This window comes from Monopterus albus, unplaced genomic scaffold (genome assembly GCF_001952655.1).
Source record: "Monopterus albus unplaced genomic scaffold, M_albus_1.0 scaffold573.1, whole genome shotgun sequence".
NCBI lineage: Eukaryota > Metazoa > Chordata > Actinopteri > Synbranchiformes > Synbranchidae > Monopterus > Monopterus albus.
In genome coordinates this window covers 1-13,824 of record NW_018128453.1, presented here as the reverse complement: position 1 = coordinate 13,824, position 13,824 = coordinate 1, and the positions used below count along the sequence as shown (strand labels likewise).

Here is a 13,824-nt window from a genome sequence, read left to right as displayed (position 1 = left end):
TTAGCCCCCCTACATCATCTTGTACTGAACATCAACGGCTACTGTCCAACTTCTACAGTACCACCCACAATGGCACCAGGAGAACTTATTTAATCCTGATAAAATAAAAATATCAAGCTCAAATGTAGAAATGCATGAAGCTAAAGAACGCAGCAGATTAAACCCATTTTCCTGCTAAACAGGAACACTACCACTTAGGAGCCTACCAGACCACCATGTCTGTATCCATCTATGATGTGGATTGTTTGCTCGGCCTTCTACATGAATATGTAATAATGCAGGTTTAGCCATTAATAGATTGCCTATTGATACCAGGCTTTACTGGGTTCTTGGTGTTACTGGACCAGCTTGATGCTGTTAATGTTGCAGGGCTCTGTGTTAGGTCCAGAGGTTGAAGTTGAAAGCAGCAAATTACCGGGGGCTCCAAAATACCGCAGTGTGACCTGTGACGTCTTGACCTCCCCAGCCACGTTTTTTGCCATGCATTGGTAGACTCCCTGGTCTGTCTCTCTGGTGTCCTGGATCATTAAAGTCCCATCCTCCAGCAGGTTGAGACGACTGTCATCATGCATGTTCAGAGCATTGCTGCCAGGAGAGCACAGAGAAGCACACCACAACTGATTAGACATAAATCAAGCGATGTATACAATTTATTCACATAATGTACTTTTCTAAAATATAAGATTTCATACAACATAATCATAACACTTAATGATAACTGTGCAATCCTAGCACCTTATAATGGGAAAAGCAGGACTCGGGAACTTTTATTTATTTTAAATGTCAGTGCGTATCTACCTTAAAGGTGGAACTTGTTTAAACAAAAAAAGAGGTGCGCAAAGCATTTGTTACTTAACATGGCCATAACATTAAGTGTCTTACTTGTTCCTGAGCCAGATGATCTGCGGTTTAGGATTGCCTTCGGCTCTGCAGGTGAAGTAGACAGTGTTCCCTGATGTAACATCAACATCCTGGGGTTCCGAGGTGAACCTGGGTACCTCTGGAGGAGGATGACGAATAAGGTCATTGGAAGGTAATCATGCAGACATGTAAATGCATGTGCCAGTCAGGTGAAGCCTCTAGTGAACCTGTCTAGTCTGTCCAAGGATGCTGGCTAGATGATGAGGCTGAGCCCGTCAGTGTCTGGGCACATAATCAGAGATGGTTTAGAGAAATATGCCATCATGACTGGCTCCATTTCTTCAGCCTCCACATCTTTGACCCTAACTCAGTGCTGTAGAAAAGTGTATGCAATCTCCCCTTAGACAAAGGAGTCCTCTCTATACTTGTCTTGGATCTCAGTGCTGCTTTTGACAACACTGATCACAGCATCTTATTACGGAGACATGTTATTGGGATTAAAGGAACTGCACTAAATTGGTTAAAATCTTACTTATCAGAAAGATTCCAGTTTGTTCATATTAATGATGAATCTTCCAGACAAGACTGAAGTTAGTCATGGCGTTCCACAGGGCTCTGTGTTAGGTCCAATTCTCTTCACTTTATACATGCTCCCTTTAGGCAATATTATCAGGAAGCACAGCATAAATTTCCATTGCTGTGCAGATGATACTCAGTTATATTTATCTATGAAGCCAAATGAATCGGATCAGTTGGTCAAACTTCAAGCATGTTTTAAAGACATAAGGGCCTGGATGTCCTGTAACATCTTACTTCTAAACTCTGTCAAGTCATTGTGCTTGGGCCTGAAAACCTTGACTTGACATTGACTTGCAATTGAACTGAAAGGGGATATTTGAAGCTCTTTTGTATTAAGATCAGTGTTCCACCGCAAATACAAAGCATCCATGAGGAAATGTTAAGTTGTTGAGCATGAGTAGGTAGTCAACAACAATACCACTCACCCTTTATCTTTGTTCAAACACTCACAAGCACGTGTGCTTTAACACACACAGATGCTGAGGGAAGGCCAATGAAGAAACACTGCCAGACCCTAAAGCACTGTACACATTAAATTAATCCATCCCAAGGGAAAGACAAGCTCCCACACTCATCTGCCAACATATAGCACACACGTGGCACGTGCCCACAAACTCAGTCTACATATGGTTGACACATTTCAGAAGCACTCTTTCAAACTGTTCCCTGTACTCTGCTAACATACACACATTTGTGTACACCAGCAGGTAAAGCAAACCCAAACTACCCATCTCTCTACTTACCACCAAGTTAATGCACATTAACACTGGGGCTGGTAACTGTGCTGGGTTAGAAAACCTGCTTGTGAAAACACACTCTCCATCAAGGCCCAATGAGGAGGCCAGCTTGCCTCATCTAATCCCACTTGTGCATAGAGGTGGCACCTCATCTTTAGGAGGGCGGCCGCTCTGACAGCTGTTCAGTCCACTGTGCATTGTTCTGCCCCATGTACAGGCAGAAAGAAAGAATAAGCTGGGAGGTCTGAAGCAGACATTCTTCCCCTGCTGCCTTGCTATGCAGACAAATGGAGTGGAGGTGGTTGCACTGAGCAAGAATGGGCAAGTTAGGACCATCAAATTAGCTGCTGAGATTTAAATGGGGTTGTATTACAGTCAGCTGCCAGCTAGCCTGCCTGGCTCAGACTATAGCATTCACTGGGAGCTGGATGAAGCACAGTATAGACAGATTGATTTACTGCTGAAGAAGATAAACTGCTGTTACAGACACTGGCTGAAAATCAGCCACGTAGACTTACTGTACAATAACTGGTGGGCTTTTTCTTCTTGAGGTATTAAAAGTATCAATACACTAAAACCCATGCTTCCACCCAAAATCTACATTACAACCACTGGCTCTCAGTGCTTGAAAAAGGTCTATAAAAATGTTGTGCTTTCCTTCTTCATATCAATTTAAATTAATGTTAGTCACACTGAATTTCAGTAGTGACAAGTTTTCTTGGTAGAAGTATCTGCCAAAATGTTATAAGCACATTTAGTCAACATAGCAATTTTCCCAACTTTTAACAGCTGCCTGTCTACAGAGGATTTAACTCTTAAAAGCTAGATTTTGGGTGGACTATACCAACTAAATTATCTTTCACTGTCTTCAGAACACCACATTATTATAAATCATCCAGTTGCAAACAAAAAACTTTTACCTTTCATGAAGGGTTGAGAGGAAAAGTTGGATCAAGTTTTCATGAACCAACCCATCTAAAGAAAGTTTCAGTGATCTACAGTTATCCCAACACCCCATCTACACAGCAATGACCAAGGCTGTAGGCCCCTCCATCTCACTGTTCACTTGTGCATGGATGCACATGCACACACTCACACAGCACCTTCATACACAGACTGAGCAGCTGCTGGTGTGATACTTGAGGCCCCATTCCAGGGTCCTGACTGACATTTTACCCAGACCAGAGAGCAGACAGAGTCAAACAGGCGGGTGGCTGCAGACCTCAGACACAAAGAGACAATGTGTGTGTGTGTGTGTGTGTGTGTATTTGTTTGAGTGAGTCCGGCTGACTGGCTTCCTTGGTATCTGCAGGTAGGAAAGCTGGAGGTTCTGTATACAGATCAGGTTTTGGTTTAAGTCAGGAGACGGTATGTGTGACAAGAGGCACACGAATGTGTTTATTGTTTCATGTATACGTGTTCCTCTCGGCTTTAAAAAGTTGCCCCAGAATAAAACCAATTAGGTTCAATAAGGTGGTTTTCAGTAACAAAGTCTTCCTTGTGTCGTCAGCTTGATGCTGTTTATGTTGCAGCACATGCAAGTTCCACAGAGATGATGAGTCTAATTTACAGCACAGCTGGACTTGATCTATGAGAAGCAGCACTACAGTGCAACAGCCGAAAACAACCAAGGTTTAAAACAAACTTTACAGTATACCTTCAACCGATCCATTTATTAAAAATCTGATTTCCTCAAACCACTCACACTAATCTAATTACATGATTGTCCCTGTTTCGAATATGCCAACAAAAATTAACTGATATTCTAGAGACGCTGTGCTCAGTGCAAAGGCTGATTTTTCTCTCCGTACCACAGTTGAGCTCCTCAGAGGTGAGTGTTGCCACCGATCTGCCCTGCAGGCGGCTGGGGTATTCACAGGTGGCAGCAGCCTGGGCATTGCCTGATTCAGCATACTGCTTCAGCAGGTCAGCCAGCCACAGCAGGTCACAGTCACAGTTTAATAAATTGGAATCCAGCCGCCTGGACACAGACAACACGCACAGACCCATTTATGCAGAGTAAGTGAAAAATGGACATGTAATCCACAGGAGGCATATAGTATATGGCATGTTACTGCAGAGTTGTGCATGCAACAGTGTTGGACAGATCCCAGGCCAGCTCAGTCTAAACAGTGGGGCTAAGCAGGAACATACTGGAAGACACTCTCTTCCTGCTGTGTGAAACTATTTCTCTACTTGGCGTTGCCTTCTGGTAACAGATCCAACTTTCAGTTCTACCACAGTGTGTTGATTAGGCCTATCCATGACGTCCTTTTCAGAAAATGGAACTGCAACATTTTACATTTGTGTGGCAATTAATACAGATCCCTTCTAAATCTCTTTTTAAACAGACTGGCCTGGGATCTAACAAAGAGTAAAAGCTCATTTATAACTGAGACAAGACAAGACAAGAAAACAAGAAGAGGCCAAACTGCTTCACCGTCTGTTGGCTGGAAGAGAGAGAAGCTTGAAGCTGTATTAGAGATAGTCGGCCTCAAAGACTCCAAATTATCATGTTTCACAGAAGATTAAATCTTTTTAATCCAAGATAGGAGCATTTTCATTTTCTTAGCTTGTCTCATCACACTCCACCCTACACAGTTCTTCCAAATCTCCACTGCAGCTGACTGAAAATGAGAGAAGCTCATTTATGGGAAGAGTGCAGTGTGTGGCGTTTAAATGATTACTGGTTATCAGGGGGTTAACTATACAAAGTGATACAGACACACATTCTCAAACATGACTTTTCCACTTACAGTCGCTTCATGGCTTGAAGATGAGAAAAGGTTCCTGGGACAAGTTGGGTAATTCTGTTGTTGTGCAAAAACCTGAGTGAGAGAGAAGAGATGATGTATCACTGTTCATAACTGTAAAGCTAACTGGAGCCACAGAGCTGGCCTGACAGACTACCCAAAGCCTCGTTCAGTCTATAAATGGAAACTCACAGGAGGAATTTGAATGGATAAACAGTTTCCCATAAGAACACATATTTAAACAGATACTGTAGATGTGTCTTTTGTTCATAACATATTCCATTTTCCAAATGGCACAAGTACTATGATCATCTTCCCAGAGAGGTTATGGCGGCTTAACATGATGACTTCTAAGACTTGTATTTCTTGGCTAAAAGCATACATGAAAGATTTCCTGTTAATGTAATGCTCTACTCCCCCAAAATCCCCCCCAAACTATATTTTTAATAGCTATACTGATGTAGTTTTTCATCTTCTACCTCAGTCTGTAACTGATCTACAGATATGCTCTCTAGACACTTTGCCAAAATGACTGACGACAGACATATTAGTGTGCACCAGAGAATGACTTCTCTCCCCATTACACTTTATTTGCAGGTGTCCCACCATCTCCTCATCCTCACCAGAGACTGTAAAGTATGGATATACTTGGCAGCCAGAAGCCCATAAACAGGGACAATGAGACAAAAATGTAACAAGACATGGCTCTCTCGCATAACTTCTATGCGAGAGAGCCATGTCTTTAAATCATTTAAGTCACAAGTATACATAATTGTTTATGAACAAAAAGCAGCCATGTTAACTGTGACATTATGGAAATCCTTTTATAGTTCTATACTGTATTACTGTGGCCAGAGACAGATAACATTATTAACCTTTAAACATTTGTCCTGTGACGTCACTATAAAATTAACTGGAGTTAAATACCAGAGATGCCATCATATCAAGATCGCCTGTACCTGCCGATACAGAATCCAGTCCAATATCTATCCATCCATACAGCTTATTCCTGAACAGGGTCACGGGGAGGCTGGAGCCAAACCCAGTTGACATTGGGCGAGAGGCCAGCCACACACACTCACTCCTACGGGCAATACAGTCACCATTCAACCTAAAATGCATTTCTTTAGACTGTGGGAGGAAGCCGGAGCAGCCGGAGAGAACCCAACCAAGGCACCAGGTTGGGATTGAACCTGGAACCTTTGTGCTGTGACAACGCTTATCCCTGCGCCACCATGCCACCCATCAAATATTTATATTTCCCTAAAATTTTGATTAAACATGTATCTGACATGTGGGCAGCACAGTGGAGCAGCAGTTAGCACTGTCGCAAGAACAAGGTCACAGCAAGAAGGTTCCAGGTTCGAGCCACAGCTGACCCGGTGCCTTTCTGTGCAGGGTTTCCATGTTCTCCTTGTGCCTGCATGGGTTCTCTACAGGTACTCTGGCTTCCTCCCACAGCGCAAAGACATGCGGTTTAGGTTGATTGGTGACTCTAAATTGCCCGTAGGAGTGTGTGTGAGTTTGAGTGTTTGTCTACATGTCAGCCCTGTGACAGAGTGGCGACCTGTCCAGGGTGGACAGAAACACAGTCAGTCTAGTCGTGGTACTGTGGTGTTACAAAGAGATGCTGCTTTTATCTGACAAATGATCTCTGACTGTGTGCATGTCAACTATATCAGGAAGGTAATGTCTAATCATTACTGTATTAATGTTTGAAGTAAGGACAAACCAATGTACTGTACAGTGAGTCTCAGAGGTGTGTTAGATTTATAGTCAACATTCTGCTGCATTCTGCCAGTCAGTGTCATGCTAAGTACATTCTGGACCTGCCGCCTCTCTGGTTTCTATCAGGTGTCCCTCTGAATCCGGTCATGCCTATGGGAAAATGCTTTTTTAAAATAAAGATTTCTTTAGGATTCTGTATGACTTGGACACATTTCAGGAATACTGTTTGACCAATCAAGCAGGAAGAACTTACAGTCGCTCCAGCTTTGGTAGGTGGGTGAATGATTCTGGTTCCAGAGACCCAATGTTGTTGAAGTGCAGGTACCTGAAGAAGAACAAAGTGATGACAAAGCACAGTAAAACCAGATGAGGCTCCCTCTCTGACTAAATATACTTTGATTGGCTTAGTATGCCATAAGAGGTGAGACCACTCAGGTGTTCTGTCCTGTTCCTGAACATCAGGCACTCAGACAGTTGATCTACAGGGTCTTAATCTATGGCTAAAGGCTGGCTTTGAAAAAAAGACTAGCCACAGGCAAGTACACAATCTCATGGAATGCAAACATAATTCCCTAAAGCCTTTGAGCTGAGAAAACATAAATCATATCATTTGCTGACAAACAAAAGGTTAAGGAAATGAGATCCAACTGATGGCTGTGTGTAACTGTAAGGGTTCAGCTGGGGAAAGCAGCATTCAAAGCTGCAGCAGCGAAACAGACAGACACACGAAGAGCACAGCAGCGTAGAATGTAAACTAAAATGTAATACTCCTCAGCATGTTTTCAACACAATCCATCCGAGTTCTTTTCTTTTATCCAAACTGTTGATCATGCTGTGTTTTGGGTGTCCAATATCAGTGTGTCTTTGGGTGCTGCCTAAAGTATATGTTAAAGATGGGCCAGAACATAGTAAAGTGTGTAATGATGACTAGAGGATGTCCAACTTTCCATCCACACATAAACCCATTGGCAAGTTGATAAAACATCAACAGATGAATGGCTGTGGGTCATACAGGAAGGTATTGTAAATGAATAGGTCTTTGGAGCAATTTATTTCCTCCAAAGAAACATGTGATATCAGCCTTCAGCATCCGTAGTGCAGCGGGGATGTGGAGGAACCAATAAAGTGTATGCAATCGGAGTCAGAACTTGTCACCCACATGTAAAACACTTCATTATTGTGGCAAGATTCAAAACAGCTATGAGGCATGGAACAAGATGCTGAAATTGCTTTTCTTGGTGAATTAGCCATTTGTTCTCTATTAAAATGGGCAGAGGGAGGTGCATTAGGTCACTGTGTCCTCCCAGGAGTGCAGAATGATCATGGAAATTCTGTTGCTATTCTGAAAACACAATTCACATTTATAATTAGAGATGGGTCACTGATCCAGATTCCAATCCACATGTTATCATAAACTTCAGTCTGTAACCGAGTGAGCTAATAAACATGAGCTGCTGGTTTGACAAAAATGTTGTTTGTTTGGAGATATTTTAGTCTGCAAATGCTGAAAAGCAAGACAGGTACCTGTAATGTGTGTAAAGCCAGCGTGCCGAGGGGCGGTTGTACAGTACAACCAATTTAATCAAACGCATAAACTTCCAGCACACTGCTCAAAGGCTAAATGCATTACAGAGAAGTTGCTCAACCTCATTATACTCGATGAGCAGCCACTATCTGTTGTGGAACATGTCAGCTTTCGCAGTGTGTTGGAGCGCCTAGAGCCCAGGTATAATCAGCCGCCCAGAAAATACATTTCAGAGACAGAAGATGATGAAGCCATGAGCTTCACAACTGATATTTGGACCTCAGATGTGAGCTGCATCGAAGGTGATCCCCTCTGTTCAGTTGGCACTTTACTGGACCCTCGATACAAAGACAGGAGACAGTTTTTATTAATAATAAATGATTAATGCCCTAATGTTGGCCACATTTTAAATGGTAAATGTGAGCTATGTTTATTTCTAGCCCCAAAGTGAAGATTTGTAAATGTACAATCATTTGGGGACATGCGTGTCCTTAGTTGCACTTGTCCATCATTACTCATAAGTAATATTTTGTTTACGGTAGTTTCACTTGTTTTAATGCTATGAAAGAGCTGTTGTATCGGAATCAGCAGTTGTGTCCTGGAACTGGATCGGAACCAAAAAAAAAAGGATCAGCCCATCGCTATTTATAACGTCAATCAACAAATGCTGAAGTGGTTTTCTTTTCACACATACAGTGCCTTGCGAAAGTATTCGGCCCCCTTGAACTTTGCGACCTTTTGCCACATTTCAGGCTTCAAACATAAAGATATAAAACTGTAATTTTTTGTGAAGAATCAACAACAAGTGGGACACAATCATGAAGTGGAACGAAATTTATTGGATATGTCAAACTTTTTTAACAAATAAAAAACTAAAAAATTGGGCGTGCAAAATCTGTGATAGTCTCAGAGGTCTGTTTAAAGCGCAGAGAGCATCATGAAGAACAAGGAACACACCAGGCAGGTCCGAGATACTGTTGTGGAGAAGTTTAAAGCCGGATTTGGATACAAAAAGATTTCCCAAGCTTTAAACATCCCAAGGAGCACTGTGCAAGTGATAATATTGAAATGGAAGGAGTATCAGACCACTGCAAATCTACCAAGACCTGGCCGTCCCTCTAAACTTTCAGCTCATACAAGGAGAAGACTGATCAGAGATGCAGCCAAGAGGCCCATGATCACTCTGGATGAACTGCAGAGATCTACAGCTGAGGTGGGAGACTCTGTCCATAGGACAACAATCAGTCGTATACTGCACAAATCTGGCCTTTATGGAAGAGTGGCAAGAAGAAAGCCATTTCTTAAAGATATCCATAAAAAGTGTCGTTTAAAGTTTGCCACAAGCCACCTGGGAGACGCACCAAACATGTGGAAGAAGGTGCTCTGGTCAGATGAAACCAAAATCGAACTTTTTGGCAACAATGCAAAACGTTATGTTTGGCGTAAAAGCAACACAGCTCATCACCCTGAACACACCATCCCCTCTGTCAAACATGGTGGTGGCAGCATCATTGTTTGGGCCTGCTTTTCTTCAGCAGGGACAGGGAAGATGGTTAAACTTGATGGGAAGATGGATGGAGCCAAATACAGGACCATTCTGGAAGGAAACCTGATGGAGTCTGCAAAAGACCTGAGACTGGGACGGAGATTTGTCTTCCAACAAGACAATGATCCAAAACATAAAGCAAAATCTACAATGGAATGGTTCACAAATAAACATATCCAGGTGTTAGAATGGCCAAGTCAAAGTCCAGACCTGAATCCAATCGAGAATCTGTGGAAAACTGCTGTTCACAAACGCTCTCCATCCAACCTCACTGAGCTCGAGCTGTTTTGCAAGGAGGCATGGGCAAAAATTTCAGTCTCTCGATGTGCAAAACTGATAGAGACATACCCCAAGTGACTTACAGCTGTAATCGCAGCAAAAGGTGGCGCTACAACGTATTAACTTAAGGGGGTTGAATAATTTTGCACGCCCAATTTTTCAGTTTTTTTATTTGTTAAAAAAGTTTGACATATCCAATAAATTTCGTTCCACTTCATGATTGTGTCCCACTTGTTGTTGATTCTTCACAAAAAATTACAGTTTTATATCTTTATGTTTGAAGCCTGAAATGTGGCAAAAGGTCGCAAAGTTCAAGGGGGCCGAATACTTTCGCAAGGCACTGTACATGTGTATCAAGATACAACAAAGGCAGACCTTGTAAAAGCAGCACAGAACACATTTGTGAGTGTCATGAATTGCAGGAAGACATACATACTACACTAAAGGTTTCTCACAAATAAACACTTAGAAAAGGTTACAGCAAACTGCAGCACATCAGTGGTTCTGCAGAAGTAAGAAAGATGCAGGTCAAGCTCGGCTCTAAAGCAGAAGCTCTGACTCCAGCACAGATAGTGCTAATTACAGCACAGGGCTTCAAGAAACTTCAAGCTCTGCATGGGGGTCGCGCATATCTGTTGTCCTGGCCACAAGACATGCGACTCATGCAAAAAGTCAAAGGGGCTCAATGCAACATACAAGGATGGAGGCACTCATGGCATGCATACTGGCAGTATGAAAGAGGATAGAGGGGTGCATGTGGGGGTCTTGGAGGAAAAGAGAGTTGCTGTAATGAAAGGTTACTGAACAGAGCTATCATGATAACTGTGTAAGCCCCACACAGTCATGTCACACAGCATTCATAACAGCTGACATTATTCCAACATATGTTAAATGGCTGCCATTGTTTAATCATATGACTTAGCTTGTAAATCCCTTATAACCATGTAGACCTTAGCAAGCTTGAAGAACTGTTTATGGCATTTCAGGAAAGGGGTATAGGTATCTTACAGACGAAGAGACAGTAGGTGGGGGGAGGAGGAGCAGTAGGGCGAGCACAAGGAAAAGGTGGACAAGGGAGTTGGTCACTTACAGTTGCTCAAGAGAGACAAGCCCCTTAAATGCTTGTCTGTCAATTGATTGGATTTCATTCTTGTACAAATAGCTGAAAGGAGAAAGAAACATTTATTAATCAATAACAGTCACACGTGCACACAGGATAATCTGAACTTCCCCTTGTTATGAGAGAAAGAACCTTGTCACATAATTGTTTAGCTGCCATTTGAAAATTGTAGATGTTTTGCTAATACTTATGTTTACTGTAGATAGAAATACATTTATTTAGTGAAGTACACAGTACCCCACCCTGCTTCATTCGGACACCACCAGTTATAGGTGGACGCACCTTCCTACAAGCGAGGCAGTATTTGGAACAGTTTAACAATGAAACCTTCAGGTGACAATGTATTGAGTTTAAAGCAGAGCACATGACATACAGTTACACTACAGTGTTTTCACACAGTGTGTTCTCTCTTCATCTACAGCTACAGTACAAAGACTTCCACAGACCTGGTGAGAGCTCAAAGGGTAAAACGATTTAACACAACTCGTTCAGAATTTGATCAGAAAGCTACTTTCCACCCCTCATGAAATGTACACGAATGCTGTAGTTAACAAGTCCTACTCTCAGACTATAGACAATAGTTTTACATTCATATTACTGAATCAAACATTAGACACTTGCTCAGCTCTGGAAAAAGTAGTACATACAGCTGTTAAGCTAGTGTGTGCATCAAATAAAAACATGATCAAACAGGACATCACAAATGTCTCTTCCATATTCTATACTTCTTCTACATCTGAACTTGGAAGAGATGTTTTAAACTCAAGTAATATGCAGCCTGGATAGGATTAACATGGGAGCAGACTGAAAGAGAAATGTCCTTGATATGTGCATGTTCCCCCCATCATTCAAGAGAAAAATGTGATACCAGGAAAGCAGAGGCTTTCAGCTGTCTCTCTTTTCATCTCTGTTTCACTTTCCACCATGATGATGATGATGATGATGATGATGATGATGATGATGATGATGATGACAGACAGGTGTCTGATGCAGTTTATGAAAAAATCCATATAGTTTCATCGTTACATGTGCTTCCAATTGCTACAACCTGTAAATGTCACGGCAATCACATATTGTACCACAGAAGGCGAAGGGAACATTCAAAAATAAACAAATTCATCAAATGGCAAATGATAAATGACACGAGCTAAAAACAAACAGAAAAACCTGATATTCCTAGAGAAAGGACACTGCTTTAGTACATGTTCCAGATGCCTTTCTACTAGCAAATGACTGACGACCAAACAAATCTATTATTATTACATTTGCATGTAGAGTCATTTTGTATTCGGTGCTTTTGATTGGTTTTTCTGCTGCACTTTTGTTTTCTATGTTGCTTATGAGATGACCTCCAACTTATTAATACACTGTAACTAGGCAGTCCTGTATTGGACCTTTGGTTTTGTCTATTTTTATTTCCACTCCTTGTATTTTATCTCACTTTAACAATGCTTTATCTTCATTTGGTCTTACATGACTTTATTCTGGTTTTAATACTTACTGTTTATAACACTGTTAATGTTTCACTTTGAATTGCCTCAGTCTGTGCTGCCTTGACTGGCCTTAAAAATGACATTAATGAAAATGTGGGTCATTAAGTACACTATGTTTACTGTAGTCGCCCTGCAACAACCAGTATTGTTGCAATAGCTTGTAAATGGCTAACAGAATAACATCTTTGGCTTTACTTTAGACAACTCCCCCACTGGAGCCTGATGACATTGAGAATGAATGTGGAACGCAGCAGACTGCAGCCTTTTGTGTGTCTGCACAAGCTTTGCGTGCAAGGTTTACTTGGGAAAACTGGATTTGGAAGTTGTGGGCTCAAATCTCAATGGACTTGCCGTCAATGACCAGATATCCTTTAGAAGTATTACTCATTAAAAAGTATTTAACCAGAAAATATGCTTTGCTGAAACACAAGTTCAAAAACTGCTCGCTTTCTTCAAAACAGGATTTATCCTGAATGTTGCTGTTCACCTTAATAAATGTATGTCCACATTCACAGAAACAAAACATATACATATTACACATATGAATTACTAAAAGCAAACTTACAAAACTGTACTTTGACAAATACAAAAACAAACAGTGAAGGGTTTCCACAAAAAGGTGCGGTGACCTCTGTTTGACTTGATAATAATGGAGGTGGTGTTGAGAGAGAGAGGGGAGCTGTTGTATCGACAAACAGCCCGAATGTCAAGTCTGAACGGCTTAAAAAATGACAGGGAGTAGACTTAACCCTAACCCTAACCCTAAAGGAGCAGGGGGGACGACACCTTAATGGGGCCCAAAGGAAGTGAGATGGTGAGATGGGAGATAGAACTTAGCCCCCAGCTCTAGACCAGTAAAGGAGCAGGGGGGACGACACCTTAACCTAACCAGAAAGGTTAGGCCAAAGGTGCAGGATCTTTAGATCAACTCGGCTTTAAAGTGAGCGGGGCTCTGTAATTATAGTTACTAAATGGCTAAAGGATGTAATTACGATGTACAGTAAGGAGCGGGGTATGTTTATGTAACAGTAAACTAAAGACAAAAAACAAAAGCTGGTACATGCCTTCTCTTCACCCTGCAGCTCCTTTGTCTTGTTGAGTACAGTGCTGTGAAAAAGTATTTCCCCCTCCTGGTTTCTTTTTTTTTTTTTTTTCATATTTGTGCCACTTAAATGTTTCAGCTCACCAAACAAATTTAAATAT

General features: G+C 41.7%; 1 protein-coding gene across 1 annotated transcript in view; it reads right to left on the bottom strand.

The window, feature by feature from the left end:
- Window positions 1–11,170, bottom strand: part of LOC109953195 (peroxidasin homolog) — a gene marked incomplete at its 5' end in the record, with an annotated part of 47,420 nt that extends 36,250 nt beyond the window's left edge. The window contains 6 exons of the mRNA XM_020588619.1: window positions 416–585; window positions 883–1,000; window positions 3,989–4,158; window positions 4,934–5,005; window positions 6,912–6,983; window positions 11,099–11,170. Coding sequence (XP_020444275.1) covers window positions 416–585; window positions 883–1,000; window positions 3,989–4,158; window positions 4,934–5,005; window positions 6,912–6,983; window positions 11,099–11,170 — 674 coding nt within the window. The remainder of the gene's footprint in view (window positions 1–415; window positions 586–882; window positions 1,001–3,988; window positions 4,159–4,933; window positions 5,006–6,911; window positions 6,984–11,098) is intronic.
- Window positions 11,171–13,824: the final 2,654 nt, after the last annotated feature.